We start from the raw sequence: 26530 nt of genomic DNA on the forward strand, positions 1-26530 counted from the left end.
AAGAAGGAATTGATTTTGATGAGACTTTTGCTCCTGTAGCAAGACTTGAAGCTATAATATTACTAGTTGCCTTTGCTACTTATATGGAGTTTATTCTCTATCAGATGGATGTGAAGAGTGCATTCCTAAATGGCATTCTCAAGGAAGAAGTTTATGTTAAGCAACCTCCAGGATTTGAAAGTATGGAGTTTCCTGATCATATGTATAAAGTGGATAAGGACTTGTATGGGTTGAAACAAGCACCAAGAGCCTGGTATGAGAGATTATCAAAATTTCTACTGGAGCATGGGCATACCAGAGGTAAAATTGACAATACCCTTTTCTTAAAAATTAATGGAAAGGATTTGTTAGTTGTGTAGGTTTGTGTGGATGACATTATATTTGGCTCAACCAACATGAATATGACTCATGAGTTTGTCAAACTCATGAGTTATGAATTTAAGATGAGCATGATGGGGGAGTTGAATTACTTCTTGGGTTTGCAAATAAAACAGTCTGCATCAGGAACAATGATCCATCAACAAAAGTATGCCAAAGAGCTTCTCGAAAGATTCTCTATGGAAGAGTCTAAAGAAATCAGTACTCCCATTGCCACTGCCACAAAGCTTGATCCGGATGAACTAGGTCCAGATGTGGAGCAAAAGATGTATAGAGGTATGATAGGCTCATTATTATACCTCACAGCTAGTAGGCCTGACATTGTGTTCAATATAAGGCTATGTTCTAGGTTTTAAGCAAAACTCAAAGAATCACATCTAAAATATGTGAAGAGAATCTTTAGATACTTGAAAGGAACCAATGATCTTGGCTTATGGTATCCCAAAGGTAGTAACTTTAATCTGATAAGTTACTCTGATGCTAATTATGCAAGATATTTGGTAGACAGGAAAAGCACTACAGACATGGCTCACTTCCTTGGATCATGTTTGATTACCTAGTCCACTAAGAAACAAAATTCAGTAGCCTTATCTACTGCTAAAGCTGAATATGTTGCTTCAAGTTCTTGTTGTGCTCAATTGGTATGGATTAAGCAACAACTTATGGATTTTGGTATAGAAGTTGGTTGTGTTCCCATTTTTTGTGATAATACAAGTTCTATTAACATAGCTAAAAATCATGTTCAACATAAAAGGACCAAGCATATTGATATTAGACATCACTTTCTTAGAGATAATGTTGAAAAGGGTCACATATCAATTATGTTTTGTTCAATTGAGGAACAAATTACTGACATATTTACTACGAGTTTGAGTAGAGAACACTTTGAAAGGAACAGGTTAGCCTTGGGGATGATTAACATTGTATAAATCTCCCTCAATTATTGATTAGAAAACATTGTACTTAAGTGATTGTTGATTAATTTAGTCTTACACATTTAATTGTGTATCCCAATTCCAAGGTTTTAGAGTAAATTAACTCAGCTATGTGTTGATTTTGCAGATAGGCTGAACCATCAAGGCTAATTTTTTCCATCGTCTTTCCACAGTTTAGGTATGATTTTCACTTGTTCATGATAGCATAAGTGAGAAAAAAGTTGTTCACTTGGTCCTTTTCGTTACACTTAGACTGCTAAAAATAAAAAATCCATCTCCTTCAAAAAGCTGCCAGCACTTTCCCATCAGTTCAGACCCTTCATCATTACGTTTCTATCAAATTCATTCCTCACACGATTCATCTTTCCTCAATCCTTTTTAAATACACATCCTCCTTCTCTTCTCTTTCTTATTCCTTCTAAACCCTCTCTACAACAAATCATTAACTTCCTGTTTACCTCGCCATGGATTCCTCGTCATCTTCTTTATCCTCTTCACCTGACTCTGCCACCAACACCTTCACCTCCATTGTCATTCACCCAAATATAACCTTACCTCCATTAATCCCTTCTCACATCTCCAGAAAATTCTCTGATTTTGCTGTGTTCAGACACTTCCCAAACCCTTTTACCCAATTTTCTTTCACTGCCTCATCCCAGCCCAACCCTTCACTTCCTTCACCAACCCCACTTCAAATTATTGACCCCAATGATGAACTCATTGCAAATCTCATCCCTCGAAGGTCAAGATCTACTCTAAAATGAAAATCCTCTTCTGTGGCCATTGATGTAGATGAAGCTGCTTCAGTTAAGCCTTCCCCTATAGTCACTTCTCCTCGAATTCCACTTACTCGAGGAAATAAGCAATGGCAAAATGCTTCTTTGGAAGAAGCGCTTCGTGCAAATAAAAAGAAATGGGTTGGTCCTTCTGCTTCTCCACCTCCCAGTGCTCCCTCTCCTGACATTCTCCTTCATTCCAAAAGAAAACTGAAGCACATTATTGCCAAGACCCCAAAATCCTTGTTCACTCCTACCTCCACATCTCAACCCATTTCCAAATCTTCCCCATCCTCAAAATCTATTAACAAAGCCTCTACTGTTAAAGCCTTCCCTTTCACCAGAGATTCTTCGAAGTCCTCTTTCCGTATAAAGAAACAAGTATCCTAACCTATTTCTTCTGCTTCATCTGACTCAGATTCTGATTTTTTTCCTGATACTCCTCCTGCTCCCTCTACTCACCCTGATCCAGATATTGACAATGATATTGCTTTTGATACTCCTGGTGACATAGCTTCTCAGTTAGCTTATGTTCTCCACTTCAAAAAACATAAGTTGGCTTGGGTTAGAGTTGTCACTAGTTTTGGAGAACCTGATATGGATGTGTTACTCACCAAACTGAGAGCTTAGGGGTGGTCACACCTATTTCTTCAAGGTGATAATCAAAGAAAATTTGGGAAAGATGAAGTGTATGAATTTTATACAAATGGTGTTGCTATCGGAGAGATATTCTCTACCACTATCCATGGTAAAACCATTAATCTTTATCCTACTGATCTGAGTTGAATTTTACATGTTCCTACTGGGGGTTGTGCTGCTATGTTTGTCATCATCAAAAAGGGAGAATTTGTTTGGGAACGTGGAGTTTTGATGATAGACATGTGAATGAAACATGTCGTGAAAGTTGGTCCATCCAAGTGAACAAAGCTTAGCTGCAGACAAGTTATTGATAAGATAACTCTGCGTGCAAAAAGGAGTGGATAACACTCATCACATCAGGAGTTGAGTTGAACAAGAAGTCTTACAGGAGTGGATAACACTCATCACATCAGAAGTTAAATTGAACAAGAGGTCTTGCACATATAAAAAAAGAGTCCTATTAAAAAAAGAAGCGTTTGAGGTGGCAACAATAATAAAAGTAAAAAACTACCTGGAGTCTTAAGGGACATAGAAAATTACATCAACTGAAGGACTCCATGAGATTTTGGCTTAAATACAAGAAACAAAATCAAAAGCTTTCACTCATGCACTGATAAGATAATCAACAATCAGCAAAGCAGTTCACTTACTTGAAGAAAAACCTGGTTCCTTACTTAGCAAGTCTTAGACTGTTTGTAGTAGGAAGGTTCTTTGAGTTGTATTGAGTCATTGTTCTAATCTCAGTGATCTATAAACTGAGTTAGGAGTTGTGTCATCAAGTTAGGGAACTCAAAGACTTGGGAACACTTATCTTGGGAAGATTTGTGTTTTTGTAGTTATAGGAGTTAGAAGTTTTAATTCCTAATTTACAAGAAGTCTTGTAATTTTGTTGATTGTTGAGGCTTAAGAGTTATGGTGAAGTTGGGATTAAATCCTGTAGAGATACAGGTCGTGGTTTTTTACACCTTTCTTGAGCCGGGTGTTTTCTATGTAAAAACACTGTGTTCAGTTTTTACTTCTGTGAACCACGTTTACTTACTTGTTCCACAGATAGACAATCAGTAGAATTTAATATTAAAAGTAGTAGGGCTCGTACTCTAACAAAAACAATCATATTATAACTACAATTAGTTTCGTACATTTTCTAGCTACTGTAAAGTTTAATGTATGCATGGATAACTTTCATTTTTAACAATGGTTACACAATCACGTTACTAATTATGTATAACGTAATTGTAGGCTAATTTCTTGATAAAAATTGCTTGGTGATGGATGACATTTCACTACAAGAAAAACAGCCTATAGGGAAGGGAAATATGGTCCCAGAAAGTTCAAATCTTGTCCCAGTTGGTCTTTTGGGACCAGAAAACTATTATTATTCGGCAAACCAGAGAATGATATGTAAACCTCAACTTTTCTCAAGACTTGTTATCTTGAACATCGGATTATGGGAATGGTATAGGAAAAATCATAATCTAAGTGAATCGAAATAGGCCAACAACAATGCTAGTGAATCGAAATAGGCCACTCACGGCTTCACTAGACTTTAGAGTTAATTTTGAGCAAGAAGATGAACACAACAACAACAATGCTAGTGAATCGAAAGAGCGCCACACGGCTTCACCAGACTTCAAAATATAAATAGGCCACTCACGGCTTCACTAGACTTTAGAGTTAATTTTGAGCAAGAAGATGAACACAACAACAACAATGCTAGTGAATCGAAAGAGCCCCACACGGCTTCACTAGACTTTAAAATATACCTTTTTCAACATTTTGAGAGTGTTGCTTCACTTGATCAACAGATGGAGGCAATGAAATATTGGCTTGAAAATCCTCTTGCTCAAGAGTCAAGGAATCTTCATTAATATTTCAAATTTCTTGATTAGAAGGCTTGGTAGAACTTGAACTTGTGATTTTAGATGGAGTTCACACATGTCTCTTGTTTAAAGATTCCACCTTTTTTCCAGCAATCCTTAAAGAGGAGCTTAAAGATCGAGGTCTTTGCTCTAGTCCCTTTCCTATAGCACCTGAAAGCAAAAAACATATACATATAATTAAAGTTCGTCAAGTACATAGTTGATTTGGAATAAACACAAGATACTTGAACAAATACTTACTTGTTTCACATTCATGAGTGCATTTCTTACCAATGCTTTCCATTCCTTCATTAACAGACATGGTGGAGTATTTATGCCCTTGTCCGCGACCAATCCCTATAGAACCTTGACAAACAAATCATATTGGAAGCATTTAAATTCAATAGCAAGCTAATTTCAATCGGTATATAAAATATCTTACCTGTTTCAATGTCTTGTAGGTATTGCTTGACAACATTACTAGATTGAATAAATAAACTCTTAGTTGGCATATTATCTTTCAGTTACAATGATCTTTCTGCCCTTACCTTCTTCATTTGAAAGTAGCAGAGTAGCTGCATCTTCATCTTTTCTATTTTCTCCCTAAAGTTTGAACTGCACAGTTCAATCCACAGAAAACATATTTTCTGGAAGTTTGAACTGCTCCCAAGAAAAACTCATCACATTTGAACTTTATCAATTCAAATTCAGGAATTCACCTAATTTTAAGTAAATATTCTATCCTTATATAGAGAGGACTTCACAACATGATTTCAGTCTCAATTAATATCTAAGATGAGTGGCTTAGAGAGACGAGGGGTGGGAGCTCTTATTAACAGAGTAATTTGAGATACAAGTTCAGTTTACTAATAAATGCAAAGACCCATAATTAAGACGAGGAGCATATTGGTGACAAATAACAATCAAAAGTGTCATTTGCACATTACTGTTAGATGTTGAAACAAAAGCAAAGACAGAAAAATGATAGCAAATGAAATTCGAGATGTATAACAACAACAACATATCCAGTAAGAGATAGTAATTACCTCTGGAACGTTTAACTAAAGGCGAAATTTAGGGTTGTCGTAATGGTGAAGGACTGGAGTAAATGAAACCTCTTTCAGTGGCTCATAGACTTTCCACTACACAAACTTTCCTTTACACGAACCTGTAAGCGAGAAAAGATAAGTTAACGTCCCCAAAAACGATGAACCAAAAGCAACTCTAATCATGTTGTTAAAGTGCGTGACTATCTCGTCTAACGTCTTAGTAGAAAAAATCATACTTTTATTTACTATGTTATGTCTGGAAACGTGTTACAATTTATATTGATTATTCATCTTCAACTAGAATCAACCACACAAGGAAAAAAAAAAAAGATAGTAGGTTAGTCCAATATGACGACGACAACTATATCTCAACAGTTAGCAAGTTAGACGGACTATATAAATCCTCACTGACCATGTTGCTCCACTTAAGCAACACTCAAACAAATATCATCAACACAAGAGATTAGTGCTTCAAATAAGCAAATCTTTGAAGCTCAACGCACACACGAAAAGAATAAACCTTACACTTTTTATCTAGAAAAACTAAAAAACTTCAATTCTAAGCATATGTTTTTCTATCTACGATTGAAAGAACAAATTCAAAACCAATTCAAATAAAAACATACCTGCAGAGTACAATTAAATTATGCAAGTAACAAGGAAAACACAAATAATGAACCAAGAGATTCTATTACATAAAGAAAAAACTTAAGGACCGTGTACTATTAAGGACCGCAATTTTATCTCGTCTTAATAAGTATACTTTTAGAGACCAATTTATTGAATCGTCCCTAAAAGTCGATCATAAATAAACCTTTTTCTTGTAGTGTTTATTGATACTTTAGAAAATCTTCACACTATTTTAGTATTAATACACTTTCAATTTGGAATTTAACTTAAATACATTGATTGTTTTACATTGTCAGATTAGCGATCTTTACATGTTGAAGGCGTAACCGACCTCTTTTCAAGATCATACATCCAATTCTTATGGAGGATTATATTTTTGAGTGACAAATTATTATTCTGATTATATACAAATTATTGAATTATTTTGTGTCATAAGAGAAAACTCTAGTATTATAGTACTAAAGGGGTTAAAAAAGTTGAGGCCACAAATTTGTCTCAACTTTGTACATTCTAGTATTTAATTTGACTTTTTAATATAAATTTTTGACTTCACTATTGAATTCACTGTGAATATTTTCACCCCAATAAGTTTTTCAAGAACTACGTTGAAGGTTTACGACGACAGATACAAATTATATAGTTTCTTCTTCTCTTTTATTCTATAAAGATTTTAATTTTACAATTGCTCCAAATTTATACGAAGTTACCATAAATTCTTTTACTGCTTATTTAATAACCACATTATACTATCAATACTTTCCCAAATTAATATTCAATTTCTTTCTTACACCTACATCTTGAATGTAAGAAATCTTTGATTTATAAATCAATCAACCTCCTTATAAATTATAAATTAACAAACTCCCCAATTTACTAAGCCATAATAATTAAACTACTCTTCTCTTCCATCATCACCATGAACGTTAACACTAACACAACTGTTAAGAAAACTCAAGGGCTAAGGAAAATTGCAATCAAGCCAATTTACAATCAAAACAGCAGACATGTTACATTCTCAAAACATCATTTAGGTCTTTTCAAAAGAGCTAGTGAACTTTGCATATTAACTGGTGCAGAAATTGTTATTCTGATTCAGTCGTTAAAGCCACAAAGTCTTTTCACTTTCGGTCATCCTAATGCTGATGCTGTCATTGATTGTTACCTCACTGGAAAATACTCTTCATCATTGTCATCATCAAGCACTGATAAATTCAACTTGCAACAAAATAACCAGTATTATTCTCAGATGTGTAAGGATTTGGAAGCGGAGAAGAAGAAAGAGAATTATGAAGATGTGAAGATGGTGAATATTGATAATAATATCTATCTATAATTAATAAATTAAAAGTGATTTAAACTTTTTTTCCTTCATTAAAAGATTCTTTTGACGAAATTATTTTTCACTATTTATTTATTATTTAATTATTATTATTATTATATTAACTAGACTTCTAAAATATATGGAACGAGAATCAATTAATATTTTCATTTCTACTGATCAACTATAAAATAATTATAAAATAGGACTCTATTAAGAAAATACTTCTATAAATATTGAGATGCACGTTAAATTAGAGAAGAAAATCGGTTTACTTATTGTGAAAATATGATTGATACTCATCTAACTTGATTTGGTTGCATGTCGAGATTGATGGATGCTTAATTTTCTACCCTCAACTTCTTCACTATTTTTGTCAAGATATATATATATATCTTCTTTGTTTTCATTCAAGCCATTCTTTAGTGTCAAAATTTTTACTCAAGAATTATTTTCATTAAAACTGAAGCTTTGTGATCACTATTGTGTTATATGTTGTAGTTTACAGGTCGTAGATGAATTTACAGGTAGCAGATAAATGTCGGTCATCTCTGAGGAATTTTTTTTAGGTAATGGTTAGGTTTAATTGTATCGTTTTATATCTCTGTTTTGTGAATTTTTTGTGTGTAAAGGTAAAGTTTAGTTGTATTATTTTGATATCTCTATTGTCGTATTATTTTGTTATAGTTTACAAATGGTAGATGAGTGTCAGATGACTTTGAGGAAATTCATATGTAAAGATTAGATTTAATTATATTGGTTTGATGTCTCTATCATCGTATTATCTTGTTGCAATTTATAGGTGGTGTCGATCCGCTTTGAGAAGTTTTTTTGGTAAATGTTAGGTTTAATTAAATAAATTCTCCAAAAGATGTTGAATTTAATTATTGTATTTATCTATATTATTTAAATAAATATCCTATTTAGTGTAATGTTTGAATTTAATAAAGTGAGATACACGCACGAGGCGGGTACACCTAAATTAGTAGTAATAATGATGTGTGATTTTGGTTTGATGAACCTATTGATACTAAGAGTATTGATGAACTTGAAGAATTTATGATTGCATTGGAAAAATCGAAGAAGAACGTAACAACAACAACAACAAACCCAGTGTATTCCCACATCGTGAGGTATGTGGAGGGTAAGATGTACGCAGTCCATACCACTACCTCCGGAGAAGTAGCAAGGCTATTTCCGATAGACCCCGGCTCAAGATAAGGAATAGTAATGAAATCCGTACAAAAGGCATGGAACCAGATAACAAGGCAATAAATACGTCACGTATAGGGAATAGTGAACAAAGAATAGTAAGCAATCGTAACACAACATGCAACAAAGTATCATAACAAGAATAATATACCCACCAAGTAATGCCCTACCCTACCGACCCAAACTGGCACTAACCTTCTACCCTAATACGCGTCCTTCAGATCTTCCTATCTAGGGTCATGTCCTCAGTAAGCTGAAACTAGAACGTAACAACAAGGGCTGATGAATTGAGTCTGTTACATGGATCATCTTCGTCGAATTCAACGATGAAAATAGCAAGGATCAATTTTTGAATCAGGCTGCAATGGATTATCATTTTACAATTGCTCTAAATTTATAAAAAAGTTACCATAAATTCTTTATCTGCTTATTTAATAACCACATTATACTATCAATACTTCCGAAAATAATACTCAATTTCTTTCTTACACGTATAACTAAAATTGGTAAAAAAATATTTTCTGATTCTTGAATGTAAGAAATCTTTGATTTATAAATCAATCAACCTCCTTATAAATTATACATTACCAAACTCCCCAATTTACTAAGCCATAATAATTAAACTACTCTTCTCCTTCCATCATCACCATGAACGTTAACACTAACACCGTTAAGAAAACTCAAGGGTGGAGGAAAATTGCAATCAAGCCAATTGACAATCAAAACAGTAGACATGTTACTTTCTCAAAACGTCGTTCAGGACTTTTCAAAAAAGCTAGTGAACTTTGCATATTAACTGGTGCAGAAATTGTTATTCTGGTTCAGTCGTTAAAGCGCCAACGTCTTTTCACTTTTGGTCATCCTAGTGCTGATGCTGTTATTGACCGTTACCTTACTGGAAAATCATCTTCGTCGTTGTCATCATCGACTAATAATGAATTCAACTTGCAAAAAAATAACCAGTATTTTTTTCAGGTGTGTAAAGATTTGGAAGCGGAGAAGAAGAAGAAAGAGAATATTGAAGAAGCCAAGATGGTGAATATTGATAGTAATAATAGTGATAATGTGGGATGTTGGTGGTATGAACCAATTGAAACTAAGGATATTGATGAACTTGAACAATTTATGGTTGCATTGGAAAAATTGAAGAAGAACGTAACAACAAGGGCTGATGAATTGAGTCTGTTAAATGGATCATCTTCTCTGAATTCAACGATGAAAAGAGCAAGATTTGGGCTGAGGATCAATTTTTGAATCATGCTGCAATGGATTATCGTTCTTCAATTGTTCCTTATGATTTCAATAACCCAGGAGATGGCCAATTCTGAAGCAATTGGTAGTTAGTACTAATATTAAAGCATTATTAGCTACTAAGTAAGCATGTTTTTATTTTTATTTTCTTTTTCTTGTTCATGAAGTAGTAGCATGTGTTTTTTTTGGAGGGTCAAAAATGTTATTGAACTATTAAGAATAGAATGAACTGCTTTTTGTTTTGATCCAATTACGCTACCTAGGTATATATTTGTTATCTAATTATTTTACCTTGGTGCAACTTCTTTTGGATTTCTTCATTTGTTTCTTAAAGGGTTAATCTATTATGCATTAATTTGGTTTAATTAATTAAGTTTATTATCGTAATAACAACAGTACTCTGCTCAAGTATTTTGTTTACAAAAACATATATGCATCATTCTTTTGGAATAGTCAGTTTACACTTGTTGATTCTTGATAGTGCCATGATAACAGCAAATTAAAAACAACTTATTAAGAAAAAAAATCTCATATTGATTCATTTGTTGTTGCTTATTAGCAATAAATACACAAATTGAGAACTTGAAAAACTTAGAGTGAGGTACTCAATGGACCATTAAATGTTGTGATGGGGAGATGGTTATAGTTCACTATCTTTATCAGGGCATGGAATTGCATATCGATGAAAATCTTAATTAGTCGGGCTCCAAATTAGTATCAAGACTCCGAATAAAAGTCCAAAAAAAGGGGTGGAGAGAAAAAAAAAAAGAATTAAAAAAATGTAGCTAAATCAAAACCAAGGTTATGGCTGTGAAGATCATTTAAAGTAAGCATGGTTCTAGGTGGCTTGATATAATAGTTGTCAAAGATCCCATTACCATTATCACCAAAATAAGTAGAAGAATTAGCAGTCTCATTAACCATAAACTTGCTTGCCTGATTATTAGTCACATATTTTTTCAAAACTTCCACTGAATCCTTTAATTGTTCAAGTTCTTGCAAATCAAGTTGACTTATGGGAGCTTCCCACCAACATTGGCTCTGACTATTTTTCCTCATTTGATCAAGTGATTCACCTCTTTTCTTCTCTATTTCAACCTTTCCAAGAATTTGAGTGAGTTGCAAATTGAGCCCACGAACACTAGCATTTCGATGGGCCTCAACAAGTTGAAGTGAATTATTCGCGATTGGATTATTATAAGTATTATTTCTCAAGAGGAACCTATCAATAAGGGACTCAACATTAGGATGGCCAAAGGAAAAGACTTTATGACCAGGAGAAAAAACTATAATGGCTATTTCAACACCACAAAGTGTGCACAATTCACTAGCTTTCTTGAAAAGACCAGAACGACGTTTTGAGAAGGTAACTTGGAGGTGATTCTTGACCTCTATCTTGGCAATTTTGATCTTTTGACGACCCATGCTAGGTTTCTTTGCCATGGTTGATCAAATTAGTTAAGAAGAAAAAAAGAATGAGAGATAATATATTCTTGTGATTTTGAGTTGAGAGTGAAAAATATGAACTATTTAAAGGTTGTACATGTTAAACTCTCAAACAATTGATTTTATTATTTCTATGTAATATGTTGATTTGGGGGTTAGAAAATCTTATCCTATTAATGAATAAATAATGTTGATTTGGGGGTTAGAAAATCTTATCCTATTAATGGATAAATAATGGTGATGGATAAATAATGTTGATTTGGGGGTAGAAAATCTCATCCTATTAATGGATAAATAATGGTTATTACTCAATGCACCTTAGTTGGCATTATAAGTTAATTTGTTAATTTCTTAATAAATGGAGTAATGGGTTAATTGTTAATTAGTGAAAAATTGTCAACGCTTCTATCTATTTGTTTTTTGTTTTTTTTTTTAAATTAAGAGAGAATAATTATTTATTTTAAAAAATAAATGGTGGTGAATAAGAAAAGGAGAAATATATTTCATCATTAGATACTAATTTTTATTTTTGACTTGTAACCTAAATTAAAGACAATCATGTTTTACATTTAACTCTTGAGTTGTAACCTAATTAAGGAGAAGTCAATTATGATAATAGTTGGATAATAATTAATAGTGTCTTAGCTTGAGAAATCAGGTGGTAATAAGTTAAGATACTGATGAGTTATGAATCATAAAAGTTAAATAACATATATAGATTGTAAGATATGAAAATGCCAAAAAAATGTGTAGGAATATGGGAATTTTCTTGAAATAAATTGTGTAATTGAAACATATAATAAAATTACATAAGAATTAAACAGAAAAATCTGACACATTTCTTAAGATAGATATTTCTAGCATACAGTGTATATATATATTTATATTCAAGAAATAAATATGCAAAGTAAATAAGAATACTGTTACCAAAATGAAATGATATAAAATCTAAACTCCAAGAGAATGAATGAGTTTTTCTATTTGTGCTTTTTAATTCACTTAATGATTTTGTGTTAATTTTAGTTAAAAATTATTGATGCCAATTCTAGCTTGAATACATCTTTATCAAAAATTTAAGTTGATATCAAGAAAGACAATCATATTATAACTACAATTAGTTTCGTACATTTTCTAGCTGCTGTAAAGTTTAATGTATGCATGGATAACTTTCATTTTTCACAATGGTTACACAATCACGTTACTAATTATGTATAATGTAAGTATGTAACTATAGGCTAATTTCTTGATAAAAATTGATTGTAATGGGTGATCTGATAAAACTTGTAATTGACGTGTCATCGTTGGCTAAAATTTATTGATAGTTTAGAAAATCTTCACACTATTTTAGTATTTACACTTTCAATTTAGAATTTAACTTAATTACATTGATGTTTACATTGTCAGATTAGTCATCTTTACACCTTCAAGGTGTAACCGACCTCTTTTCAAAATTATTAATCCAATTTTTATGGAGGATTATCATTTTTGAGTGACAAATAATGTAAAAATTTATTGACAACGTAAAAATATAAATTGAGCTTTTAAATTTAACACATATAGTAAAGATGATACGTAATTCAATTATGCATAAAGGTGGCATTGTCTTTATATATATTTTTAGGTCGGCCAACGTTGACAAACAAATAAAGAACGAATGTTGTTGTTCATCAAACTAAGGGCCTGGGGCGGAGCTAGTAACGAACTATGGAGTTCAATTTAATCTCTTTCGTCAAAAATTATATTGTGCAAAATGTGGTAAAAATGATATATAAAACAAAAAAGCGAAGAAAATGATACTCTTAATTACTATATATAAATTATTGAATTATTTTGTGTCAGAAGAGAAAATTCTAGTATTATAGTATTAATGGGGTTAAAAATTATGTTAAGGTCACAAATTTGTCTCAACTATATATTTTAATTTGGATGATAAGAACTCCAAACCACGGTAATATCCTAAAATTAATATGCATTTTGTTTATTCATTTAGTCGTACAAATTGCATAGTATCATAAGCACACATCAGAATATATTATAAGACCAATAAACTAGAATTTTAAATTTTGATATGATCAACCTCTTGAACTAAAATTGTAATCTTTCTTGATTAAAAACTCATGGAAAACTTGTAGGCCCATTGGTGGCCATTGAAAGCCCAAGCCCCTTGATATTTTTGGCATCAACTTGCCCTCTATTAGAAGAAGATCCTCCAAGAAAAAATGCAGGAGTATTTGAAGCCTCAAAAATAATTTTCTGCATTTGTTTGGTAACATTTTTTTTTAAATCTTCCATTCCCAATTTCAATTGTTCCAATTCACCAAGTCCAAGTTCATTCACAGGACCTTCCCACCAATTCTTCCCTATTTTAGCCTTCTTAATTTTCTCAATTTCAACTTCGCGTTTTTTCTCAAACTCCAATTGATTGAGAATCCCCGTGAGTTGTGTGTTCAATTCGCGAACATTCGCGTTTCTATGAGCTTCAACAAGTTGACATGTGGTAGACGAAGAACTAGTAGGATTACGAGTGAGAAAGCGATTGATGATGGATTCAACATTAGGATGGCCAAAAGAGAAGACTTTATGACCAGGAGAAAAAACAATAATCACTATTTCAACACCACAAAGTGTACAAAGCTCACTAGCTTTCTTGAAAAGACCAGAACGACGTTTTGAGAAGGTAACAAGAAGGTTGCTTTCTTTTGACATTTTGGTCATTTGTATCTTTTGTCTACCTTTGCTAGTCTTTCTTGCCATGGCTAGCTAAAAATCAAAACTTAATTCCTTCCTCCTATCCTATGTGTGGAAGAGAAACTTATATATAGTGTATGTTTGTTTGTTTGTTTTGTCCATATCAGGGAAATTGTTGAAGAATAAATTTTTTGGATTTTGTTAGATAATGTGGTTTTTGTTTCCATTTGAATCCATGATTTGAGTTCACAAATTGGGAAACAAAGAATTCATGGTTCTTTTCAATGTGTTTAGCCATTCATGTACATGTTAAAATTCTCTGAATTTCTACCAACTTGTACGTGTAAAAAAAATAAATGCAGAGTTCCAATTGTTACAAAAGAGGAAGTAAATAGCTTACTATGTTTGTTGAAAGTGGCTTAGTGCAAGGCTATCAAGCTATCATTCTCTGAATTTTGAGTAGCAATTCTTTTGGAAAGAAAAAAGGAGTTAAGGATATGACTTGCTAATACATAATAAATAATTCAAGTGAATAAGGTTTCAACCTAAGTTGTTCGGGTTCTTGACTTTCGGTGCTGCGCCCATGTCGGCGTGACGTGAATGTGGACAATATGGTCAATCAATTTTGAATATTTTGACCAGAATCGACACAGAAATTTCAGACAAATACAGTGATTTCGGTAATCAAAACAAAAGCTACGCCTAGTTGAAGAAATGAAATGTATATCGAAATTTCTACGTTAGTCTTTTTTCCTTATATCACCTTGTGGAGTTTTCCCCTTGATCAACATTTCTCTTCAGAATACCTTGTGAGTTTTTCACATAATGTCTCAATATTTCGATATATAACCTTTAGATATTTAAATTATTTTTAGTGGAATCTCCGCACCATATCCAAATCCCATATCTTAATATTAAAATCATGAAAAATCTACACCCGTATCGAGCATCTACACCCAAACTATGTGCTGTGTGCACTGCGACTTATACTGGTAGGTAGAGGGATCATTCAGGCAGTCAAACTTGAACATTTTGGAGATGCTATATATTATCAAAGTATCACTAAATTTATTATATTATTATACTTATAACTAAAAGGTTATTTCATTTTACCTAGAATAACAAAAAGGTCATTAGGAGAAAATAACAACATACTCAGTATAGGATAGAATGTATATGGTCCGTATCATTACCTCAGAATCGAGGTAGAGATGTTGTTTAACATAGACTGCGTGACATTTTAATTGATACTTGGAAAAAATTGAATGACTTCTTTATGCCAAAAAAAAAGGGGGGTTCAGTAACGAATAATTGATACTTGGAAAAAATTGAATGACTTCTTTATGCCAAAAAAAAGGGGGGGTTCAGTAACGAACTTGTGATTCTTAGCCAAAATCGAACAACTTTTTGTTACAATAATTTATTTATTTTCGGTAAAAGGTACAATAAAATAAAGGTGGTCATAAAATGAATAATTGGGGCAAACACTTTAAAAAGTTAACCAAATTTCTTTCTTAATGTTTTTTCTTCTTGCAAGAACTTTGTATATATGATTATTCTTATTTTGTATGGTAGGATTTGAGTTTAAATTACTCTTCCAGTAACTTTCCCCTGACTTATATTATTTTGCTGTTGTAAAGTTTGTAGGATTTGATATCATCTGTGTTGTTTACCTTGAATTTATTCAAATCCGTGACCTCCTTAGCTAATCACATGACGATAACTTTTACTGTTGCATCAAGGTTTTCCTTTCAAAATAAAGACAGCTAAAATGATATACCTAAAACAAGTTTTTATTCAAACGCACCATAGTTTTTGAAACCTAAAAAGGAAATCGAACAATTTCTTAAAAAATTAAAATCATTCACCCAAGCTTTTACATCTCGTGATCACAAATAGGGGTGGGCATAGTATGGTATGGTACGGTATTTGAAACTTCGGTATGGTAATTTCGGTATTCGGTTTTTAAAAACATTATACCATTACCATACCATATTAATTCGGTATGGTTCGGTATTATGACATTTGATTTCGGTATTTTGCGGTATGATAATCGGTAATCATAGTTTGTACAACTTCGACAATATATATATACTGATATACTAGAGTGGAATCAAAACCACGGTATCAAAAAATTCGGTTCGGTATGGTAATTCGGTATATACCATACCATGCCCACCCCTAATCACAAAGACCATGAATTGACTCAATGAACTTTTGGTATTTTTTTTTTGTAATGCATTAAAGCAGAGGCGGATCCAGGATCCCGACTCTCTGGGTGCCAAGTAAACTCATCGACAGCGGTGGAGTCACCTTCGATTAAGGGTGGTCAGATGCACACCGTACCCTTCATCGAAAAATTATGTGGTGAATAGAGGTTAAATGTTAATCATAATGAGTGTATATTTAATTTTGCACACTTTTAACATAGCTGAGAATAAAATTTGCACATCCTTCGCTGAATTTTTGATTCTGCCACTGCTTATCGATTAAATTAATCAAATTATTCATTTTTTCATATATAGGACAATTAACCAACTAATTAATTAAAATAATAATAATAAAATGACAAAACTTGATCTTTCAATAATATTACTAATATCATAATATAATATTCATAATTCATTTAAATGGTAGAATGCTAACCTGGATCGAATACTAGTCAATAATGCTTCACAGAAAATAATTTTAAAAAACAAATGCTGCAAATCGGGATCAAACACCCAACCTATGGGCAACAAAAGTGCTGCTTTGCCACTTTCACTAGATAGTGTTTTGATATTGTTTGTCGCAAAAATTTAATATTTGACTATATCAGTATTAGTGTTTTGATATTGTGGGTGACAGATTTAATATTTGACTATATCAGTATTAAAAAAATAAATGTTGTAGACTGGAATCAAACACACGATCTATGGGCAACAAAAGTGAGAATTTTTTGATTCCTACCCACTTTCAAAACTTTTTTTGAGCTATAAACACCAAATTTTTTTTTGATTTATTTTTTAGGGTTGGGTTTAAAAAGTGGGTCAGGGTTGTGGGGTCATGGGTTCATTTAACATTTTTAAAACTTGGAAAAAAATACAATTTTTTAAAAACTACCACATGGTCCTTTTGTATATATTTTCATTTTCAAAATATTTTTTAAAATCAATTAATATTTTCAACTACACATTTCTCTCTCCTCAAAACCTTCCCTCTCCCGTTTTGGTTCCGATTTTTTCGAACAGAAAAATACGGTTGATTCTTGCTTCCTAAGGCGAAATTTTTTAATTTCTCTTGCTCAGGTAAATGTAATTTTCTTCCCCAATCAGTTCTAGATCCATTTTACTAATTTTTTCGATGACGCTTTGTGTTGGGTTTCTTTGATTTTGACAAAAATTACACTATTTTTGGTTGAATTGGTTGAAATTTGGGTGTTTTTAGTTAACATTGTCGATTTTGCATGTTTAATCGGGTTTTACTGTGGATAATGATTAAATTTTTTTTCAATTTTGGTAGTTATATTGCGTTTGATTTTGAATTTTTTGTACTGAATTGAACCCATTTTCATGGTGTTCTTGTTGTTATGAATTGCACTGCTAATGTTGGAACTTGAATTGCATGTTTGATGTGAGGCATTTTCCTGTTTTTCTTAATAGACCAGTGGTCGATATGTCGACCACTGCAGATTTGTCTTTGCTGCATTTGTTCATTTTTTTAATAGACCAGTGGTTGATAGATCGATCACTGCAGATTTGTTTTTGCTGCATTTGTTCATTTTTTTAATAGATTAGTGGTCGATAAATCGACCACTACAAATTCATTTTTTGCTGTAGATCATAAATGGTGAGAAGAGTTCATAGAGCAGTTAAAAGTCCTGCTTCCACTGCTTCTACCAGTAGGAAGCGAAAATCCAAAGAAGTTTTGAAAACTTTCAAGAGAAAAAAATCCGTAGTCGATGAATCGGAGTCGGAAACCGAATCAAGAATCCTTGCCGATATTTCTGAATATGACGAAAGTAGTGCACACGAGAGTGAGGATGTTGAGGATAGCGTAGGTAAAAGCTAGGGAAAAAGCAAAGAAGAAAGCGAAAATGATAGCGGGGACGGTGAGGATACGAGAGATAGCGGAGACAGGGAGAAGGATCCCCTGTCCATGCCAATTTGTGCGAGAGATATCTCCATTGAGTCGTATGGCCTAACAACCTGGATGGATGATCTTGGCTCTTTTCCTGCAAAGATTTTTGTGAGAGTAAGAATGGTGGTGTATCGAGAGTTTAGACGGGTTCTTGTTGAACAAAAGTTGTATTGTGATTTTAAGAAGACATATTTTGGACACTTGAGACATATTTCAAAACATTTGAAGTTTGATGGACAGATGATTCATTATATGTTGCTGCGACGTATAAAAAATAAAAAAACTGCATAAGATTTGGTTTTGTGTGAACGGTAAGTCAACTTGTTTCAACTTAAAGGAATTTGCTTTGATTACGGGGCTGAATTGTTCAGCGTATCCCCGTGAATAAAAAATGAACAAAGTCCTCCAAAATGTAGAAAGCTTTCATTTTAAGGTGACGAAGAACAAGAGCATTACTGCTGCAAAGTTGATTAGCCTGATGAAAGGTAATAGACTGACTAATCAACAAAAGTTGAAGGGTGTTTTGGTTTGGTTTGTGCACGCGATGCTGCTGGTAAAGGACCCGTCAAAGAAGGTGGATTCGGACCACATCAAGATGGCGACTGATTTAGAATTCTTCGGGGGTATCCATGGGGAAAAGAGTCCTTTGAGCTGACCTTGAGCTATCTTCAAAAGAAAACTGATCTGACCAAGTAGAAAGAAGCTTTCGTCATGAGGAATAATGCATCGTACACGTTATTTGGATTTCCCTGGGCCTTTCTGGTACTTTTAATCAACCAACCTATTGATTTATTATAGACTCCTACATATTTATGCAGTAATACATAGACACTATAGACTTACTTGTGCTTCTATTGATTGCAGGTTTGGATATATGAGGCGTTTCCTCATCTGGGAAGGTACGCCGACAAGTCGTTGGATTCTCCCCTGCCCATTCCCCATCTTCTTTGATGGAACAAGTCAAAGTGCGATAACATAATGGAAGGCGACTCGTTTAAGTACAAAGGAAACAACACAAAGGTAAAATTATACTTAATTTGATATGATACTAATATTATTATATTAGCAAATGTGTTGTAATTTATTTTTATCTTTTTGTAGATTGTGCACCCGTATCTTACCCCTACTATTTGTGAGATAGAGCAGAGATATATGAAAACTTATAAGCCATACACGGACGAAGTTAAGGATACGTCCATCGATGCGTTGAAGGCGTAGCTAAAAGGCATGACTATCCTGACTTCATCAGCGGAGGTAGCAGCCGAAAATGAAGATTTGGGTGGCCACCATTATGTTTCAAGTCCACCACGCACTTGTGACCATGTTGGTTCAAGTGGACTCAAAACTTCACCAGATGCTTCCAATGACAATGACCTGCACGAGCGCGTTGCGTTGCTCGAGAAAAGTCTACTGGATATTGTTTCTTTTGTTAGAGATGAGAGATTGAGGAGAATTGAGAAAAATAAGAAGAAGCAACAAGAAGAAGGTAAATTAATTTATTTTTTGCTCTTCCAATTTAGTTTTGTTGCATATGTTTAGTAATCCTTTCAAAACAGTACAGTGCACCTCGACAGGCCCCCTCTTAGCCGGCATCAAGTAAACCTCGAAGAACTTGTAGTCGCAGTGACGGACATGGCTGCAACAGATGAAAAAGGTGAAGAAGAGAAGAAAGAAGAAGAAACAGAAGAGGGGAATGTAGCAGATGAAGAAGAAGAAGTAAAAGATAAGGAGATGACAACTGAAGTAGAAGAAGAAAATGAGGAGAAAAGAAAAGAAGATGGTGAAAAGAAATCAAAAGAAGAAGAAGACAAAATCGAGAAGACAGTTGAAGAAGAATTAGTGGTCGAACAGGAGGTTGAAAACATTGGAGAAGAGAAGAAATCAATAGAAGAAAAAGAGAAGGAAAATGAGCAGAAAGAAGTTGAAGAAGAGTAGAAAAAATAGGAAGAAAAAGAAGTGGATGTAATGGGCATTGTTGCGGAACTCAATCGAGAAAACTAGTTTTGTGGATTTGGAACAAATAATTTTTTTACTGATTTTTGTTTAGTGATTTGCTTTATGGATAATTGAATTACATATGTTTGACATGTTTTTTTAGTGATTTGTTCTTTATGGATGAATTACATATATTTTACATGTCAATGATGGCATTTACTGATGAAATAATGTTCAGTTATTCCATTGTCTCGTTAGATTAAACAGCTGACTGAATTGCGTTACCAGTTCAGTTATTGTCCTAATTTATAGTGGTTGATTGGAAACATAATAGAAGTTATTCACTATAATTTATAGATTAACATACTATCGATTGAGTAATTCATATATTTACTTACCTTAACTATCATGGTTTATAGAGGTCGATGCTAAAAGACGTAGACGTAATTATCTATTAATTATAGATTACACCCAGGATTGATTTAAGAAACCTTACATCTATTTATTCAGTTTCCTGTATCCCTATTACACCTTTCCAGAAAGCCAACAACAATAACAAACCATACAATAAACTTTTTAGGCCTTTCTCTTTTTCCTCGGCCAAAATCAGCCTTTTCTTTACTTGATCCCTCTCCATTTTGACTTCTTTTAGTGATCCTTTCAAGTAATCCCTTTGATCTTTGGCTTCTTTTAGCAATTTCATGAGTAGATCTCTATTTTCTTCGAATTCCCGAAGCCTTTGGAGTATATGAAACTTGGAAGAAGCGCCTCGAAAATTTGATATCGATGGGTTGCTCGTCGGTGAGTCTTCATCAAGACACTTAAAAAAAGAGCATCCCCCATTATCCTTTCCAATAGCACAGTTAAAGAATTTTCGACTTGAATTTCAATTGGTGCGTGACGTCCTAAAAACAGCTGGATTGCCACAATGACATATGTAGGACACTTTTGCATTTGATTTTTGGGTTGGTTGAGACATGATAGTTGTTTACAAAAATTAAAGCCAAAAAATATGAGATTGCTAACACAAAAATAACCTTCCTTTTATAGAAGAAAAAGTGAGATATTACCGTTGGGTGTTGATTTGACGTGTACTTTATTGCCATTGTAAAAATCTGACATTTTGATTGTTTTTTACTGTTGGTCATATTTCATAGACCTTATTAATAATCAATGCCTTCTCAGGCTTATGATAGATGATTTACAGAATAAATAGATAGTATAGCATATACTAAGAGCTAATTCCTTAATAACCTCACTAGACGATGCTGCATATTCATAGACCTTAACTAGCATATATTTGGAGAAGATTTATTTAATTAACAAAATAATAAATAATTAAATTTTATGCAATTAAAGGAGCTTGAACAAGTCATGTGATCGTATAAGAGTCCACGTAAATTGGATAAGGTGATCAATGAGGTGTGAGGATGGGTAGTGGATGAACAACAAACATGCATGGGGCAATGTTTACCCAAAGCACAATTGTGTTATAGAGAATTCATTTGTTCAACCACAACTCATCACCTCACGTCATTGATCACCACTTTCTATTTATGTGGACTATCATACGATCACATGACTTATTTAGGCTCATTCGATTGCATAAAATTCAATTATTGATTATTCTATTAATTAATTAATCCTTCTCAAAATATGTGCTAGTTATGGTCTATGAATAAATATCATAGTCTAGTTATTTATTTGTGGAGGTAGTTACGAGTCTATGATAGACTATATTAGGTCAAGTACAAAACTAATCCTAGTCTAGCATAGATTTAGTACAACTTCATTAATACATGAACTAGACTATGACGCACATTTATAGACCATGACTAGCATATATTTTGAAAAGGATTATTTAATTAATAAAATAATAAGTAATTGAATTTTATGCAATCGAACGAGCCTAAACAAGTCATGTGATCGTATGAGAGTCCACATAAACTGAAAGTGCTGAAACAAGATGTAAGGTGATGAGTTGTGGTTGAATAACCAACATCCTTAGGGCAATGTTTAACAAAAGAGAAGTATATTGTGAGGAATTCATTTGTTCATCCACTATCCATTCTCACACATCATTGATCACCTCATCCAATTTATTCAGACTCTCATACTATCACATTACTTGTTCAAGCTCCTTTAATTGCATCAAATCTAATTATTTATTATTTATTGATTAATTGTTTCTTTTTTATTCTTTCAAATATGCTACTAATGGCAATAAACCAATACTGTATATCATTGACAAGACTTACAGTCTATGACATTTACTGAATACAATCGATAGACTGGTATTATTTAACGCATCGATTATGTATTAGGTCAAGCATAGACAATGAGATAAGTATCGAATAAACTTCATCGACCATACATTTAATTTTGTATGAATTAACATAATCGTGGATAGACCAGATTAACTTTCCATTGACGTATATGAATTAACCTAAACATTTGACAACTGTCCCGTTCATTTTCTACCTTGATCTCACACAAAAATTTTAAAAAGGACAAAAATGGTAAAATTACAGTGCAAAAAATGCAGGAAACAAGAATTAAACCAGAAACAAAAACTAAACAAGAATTAAAGGAAGACAAGAATTAAACAAAAACTAAACAAGAATTATAGTGCCACAAAATGTAGGAAACAAAACTTAATTTTCCATTAATTCAGAACTGTTTGATTCATGTTCTAACAGAGGAAATTGTAGACCCATATTTACAGCAAACCCCCCCCCCCCCCCCCCCAAAATGCAAAAATACAGAAGCTTTCATCTAACATAAACCTAAACATAAAAGCTTCCCATTGCAATGACATTAAAACAAACCAAAAAAAGAAATAAAAACTTAAAACTAAGGGGATGGTGGGGGGATGATCATCTCCTCCAGCTCCATTTTAAGCCGCTCCACAATCGCCCGTAAAAAAATAGGCAATCCGCTGGAGTTCACGGTGGATATGCTCCCTGTAGTACCTCAGTCCATAGAAGAGGCGGTTGAAGTCGTTACGAAGGAGGATAAGGTCGTAGTTACGGTTGATCCTCCTTCTGGGTCTTAAAGAAATTCCTGGTATCTTGTCGTTGATTTAATCTGATTTTAAGTTGATGAAGATGAATTTTAGGTGCCGTAGATGGATGTTTATATAGACCAAAACAGAATCCTTTGGTCTTCCCACCCTTTGATTGGTAGACGTGTGAATGGTGGAAATCGAAGAGAGGTAGCGTATACCCAATCGACGCAAAGTCTGATTGGACGTTCAATAGCTTTTTTGATGTGTAATAAATGCTCAACTACTCGCATCTGTCCTTTTGAATATTTAGGGTTTTTAATAGACCTTATATAGGATCGATAATAAACCATGTGTTAAATAAAGAATAAAATAAATAGACTGGAAACACAATATATGCAATACTTTAAGAAGATCAATAATAGACTAAGAGTCCAGTCGATAAGTCTGGCATTAATCAGACAACTGAAGGGTTGTCAAAATACATACACTGCCATGACTTACAAAACCACCAATTCATACAAGACTAACTACGATTTGTTGTTGTTATTAGTGGTTCTCTTGTTCTCGGGTCTCTTGCACAGTGAACACTTGTTCCTCCTCTTTGACTTGAAAGTCTCGCCCATGCCCTTATCGCGTTTTTTTTTCTTCCTTCCGAGCTTGGTGACCACGAGAGGTTGGAATAATGTTCACGTCTAGCAATTCTTGTGGCACGCGCCATTCAGACTCCAAAGGGACAACATTAATTGATTTCGAATACGTAAGGAGGTACTCTTCCACTTTATACAGGGGCGAAGAGTAATCATAGACTCTCAAACCATAATCTTCACCATGCTTCGATCGCAAAGCGGCCATCACGTGAACACATGGTATTTTGATCAGGTCAAACTTCCTGCAAGAACACGACCTTTCCAGTAGGTCGACTTTTGCCGTAAAGCCACTTCCAAACACAGTGTATTGCCTTTCGTCCCCACTTATGTTCTCCACATAGAAGGAGTCATCCTCGCTCATATTGTCTCTTAAGATCTTTTAGGCAGCCAAAATAAATTTTTTATCCTTACATTTGAGGCCGTAGGCACGCCTCTCCCTGAATATTTCATCAAACCTCTTGGCAATCGAATTGAATATGGATGCCACGGGTACTCCCTTTCGTTAATCAACATAGCATTCACCGACTCGGCAATATTTGTGGTCATCATGTCAAAACTATTGTCGGGAAAATATGCCCTGCTCCATTTCTCAAAACCAAGCTCATGCTCGAGAAAAAAGGTTACCTCAGGACAGTAGTTCTTGAATTCTACAAAATGGTCGCTAAACTCCTCGGGAGAATATTCCTTTGCCGCATTGTAGAATAGATAGAGGTGTTCTCCGCAGTGGTTATTTACCCAGAGATTTTCACCTAGATGCCTCATGCAGTACCCGTGATGAGCATGGTTGTATGCCTTCGTGATGCCGTTGGCGATACTCTTGTGCCATCGGATATAAAGCATAAATATGGTCCATCGACCACAATAGACTTTAGCTTCTCAAAGAAAAACATCCAAGATGCATTATTCTCCTTGTCAATGACGCAAAAGGCAATGGGATAAATATGGTTCTCCGTATCTTGTGCAACCACTCTTAGCAGCACACCCTCGTACTTGCCGTATAAATAAGTGTTGTCGACCGCAATAACCTTCCTCATGTGGGCGAATCCCCTAATGCAAGGGCCCAACGATAAAAATTAGTACATAAACCTACAATTGACCTTGTTCACAATGATGGAATAGGTAGTGCCAACATTAAGAGCGTCGATCATATACAAAAAAATGGGCAGGAAGGAATATCCGTGCTCCGCTGTCCCTCGAAGCATTTCCTTGGCAATCACACACCCCAGCCAATATTTCCAATAGCTTGGTCTACTTTTCAATTTCTTGAAAACGATCCTTCGAATCTCGCTAGTGTCCGGACCCTTTCCTTCGCGATACATGTTCACACACAGCGATGCAATGACTTTAGATGTGATTTTCCTATGGCAGTGGGTGGCGTATTCGACGCCGCAACTGTCATCGGCGACATATTTATAGATGATGAACCTTTCCGTGCATTCATACTTCTTCGCTCGAAACATCCACCCGCAGCTAGGACAAACGCATTTCACCTTGAGAAATTTGCTACAGCTCTTCAACGTAGCATAATCGAAAGAATTTCTCACAGCTGCTACGTCCAGCAACAATTTCAGCTCCTTTTTACTGCTAAATATTTGATTTACCTGAAAAGTAGTTTCATCAGAGAAGGTGTGGTTGGTTTGTGCTACCAATTTGCACTCTTCTCCCCCTTCTTCAGAGAGAATTGGATCGTCCAATTCCATTGAATCATCTGCCGAATCCATTGGATGAGCATCCAAACTCTCATCTTCAAATGAATCATGTTCGTCAATTGTTGGCTGTGGTGAAGGGATTGTCGAAGACCCCAGAAAGATATTTATTCTCAATAATGGCCTAGATCCATCGGTAGCGACATCCAACATGTATAACGACACATGACGATCATTATTTATGAACGTGGAATGTATTTTACCCCGTCCATTCATTACATAGCTAATCACAATGTTCTTTGGCTCGCATTCTAATTCTCTGCTCTTAATTATGCTTCGAACCATGTCGTCGTATGATCCCTTGCGACGCAGCGAGATAGGCACTGTCTCCTTTGTAGCTGATTTTCACCTCAACTGTTGGGACCCTCCTCCTACACACCCATATAATTACCACCCACGACAACTACCTCTGCTACTGCCATAATAGACCACACAAATCGATAATAGACCAAAGTTTAAGTCTATTGATGGTCGATGATTGGTCGATCACTGGCATGAATACGTCAGTACAACGACGTGAATCGACTGATTTTTGGATATAATCGTTACCCACCTAGCTCTGGGATGGAAAAATGTATGTCTAGGACTTCTAAACTACTGAAATATATCTAATGACGAGGTATTGAGCGGATTTGGAAAGCTTTTCGAGCTAGTAGAAATGGTGAAAAAAAAATTTTGGACTTTTTTTTTCAAAAAGGATGGAACAACAATGGAGGCAATGATGAAGAACGGAGATTTTCAGTTGTGATGAACAATTTTTCGTCGGAAAAGTGGCCGAAATCGGAAATGATTGGTGAAAAAGGAAGCTTCTATTGGTGCCTTCTTGGACAATTTTCTAAATTAAAATAGGAAATATGAAAAAATGGTTGAAATATAAAAAAAAGGTGAGAAATATTAAATATTAAATGGATGAGGTAGGGGACTAAAGTGTAAAG

The 26530-nt window shown here is 34.1% G+C and overlaps 3 protein-coding genes and 2 pseudogenes across 3 annotated transcripts; 2 read left to right on the forward strand and 3 right to left on the reverse strand.

Moving 5' to 3' along the window:
* Positions 1-7182: 7182 nt before the first annotated feature.
* Positions 7183-9149, forward strand: LOC107879468 (annotated as a pseudogene).
* Positions 9150-9296: 147 nt separating this feature from the next.
* Positions 9297-10304, forward strand: LOC107879931 (annotated as a pseudogene).
* Positions 10305-10623: 319 nt separating this feature from the next.
* On the reverse strand, positions 10624-11490 carry LOC107879469 (agamous-like MADS-box protein AGL62). The gene has a single exon (XM_016726501.2). The coding sequence runs from the start codon at positions 11488-11490 to the stop codon at positions 10819-10821; it is 672 nt and encodes a 223-aa protein (XP_016581987.1). The 3' UTR covers positions 10624-10818.
* A 2091-nt stretch (positions 11491-13581) lies between these two features.
* LOC107879470 (agamous-like MADS-box protein AGL62) lies at positions 13582-14247 on the reverse strand. Its single transcript, XM_016726502.2, has one exon. The coding sequence runs from the start codon at positions 14245-14247 to the stop codon at positions 13609-13611; it is 639 nt and encodes a 212-aa protein (XP_016581988.1). The 3' UTR covers positions 13582-13608.
* Positions 14248-23869: 9622 nt separating this feature from the next.
* On the reverse strand, positions 23870-24250 carry LOC107879473. The gene has a single exon (XM_016726506.1). It carries the CDS (start codon positions 24248-24250, stop codon positions 23870-23872), a length of 381 nt encoding a protein of 126 aa, XP_016581992.1.
* Positions 24251-26530: the final 2280 nt, after the last annotated feature.

This window comes from Capsicum annuum, chromosome 8 (genome assembly GCF_002878395.1).
Source record: "Capsicum annuum cultivar UCD-10X-F1 chromosome 8, UCD10Xv1.1, whole genome shotgun sequence".
Lineage (NCBI taxonomy): Eukaryota > Viridiplantae > Streptophyta > Magnoliopsida > Solanales > Solanaceae > Capsicum > Capsicum annuum.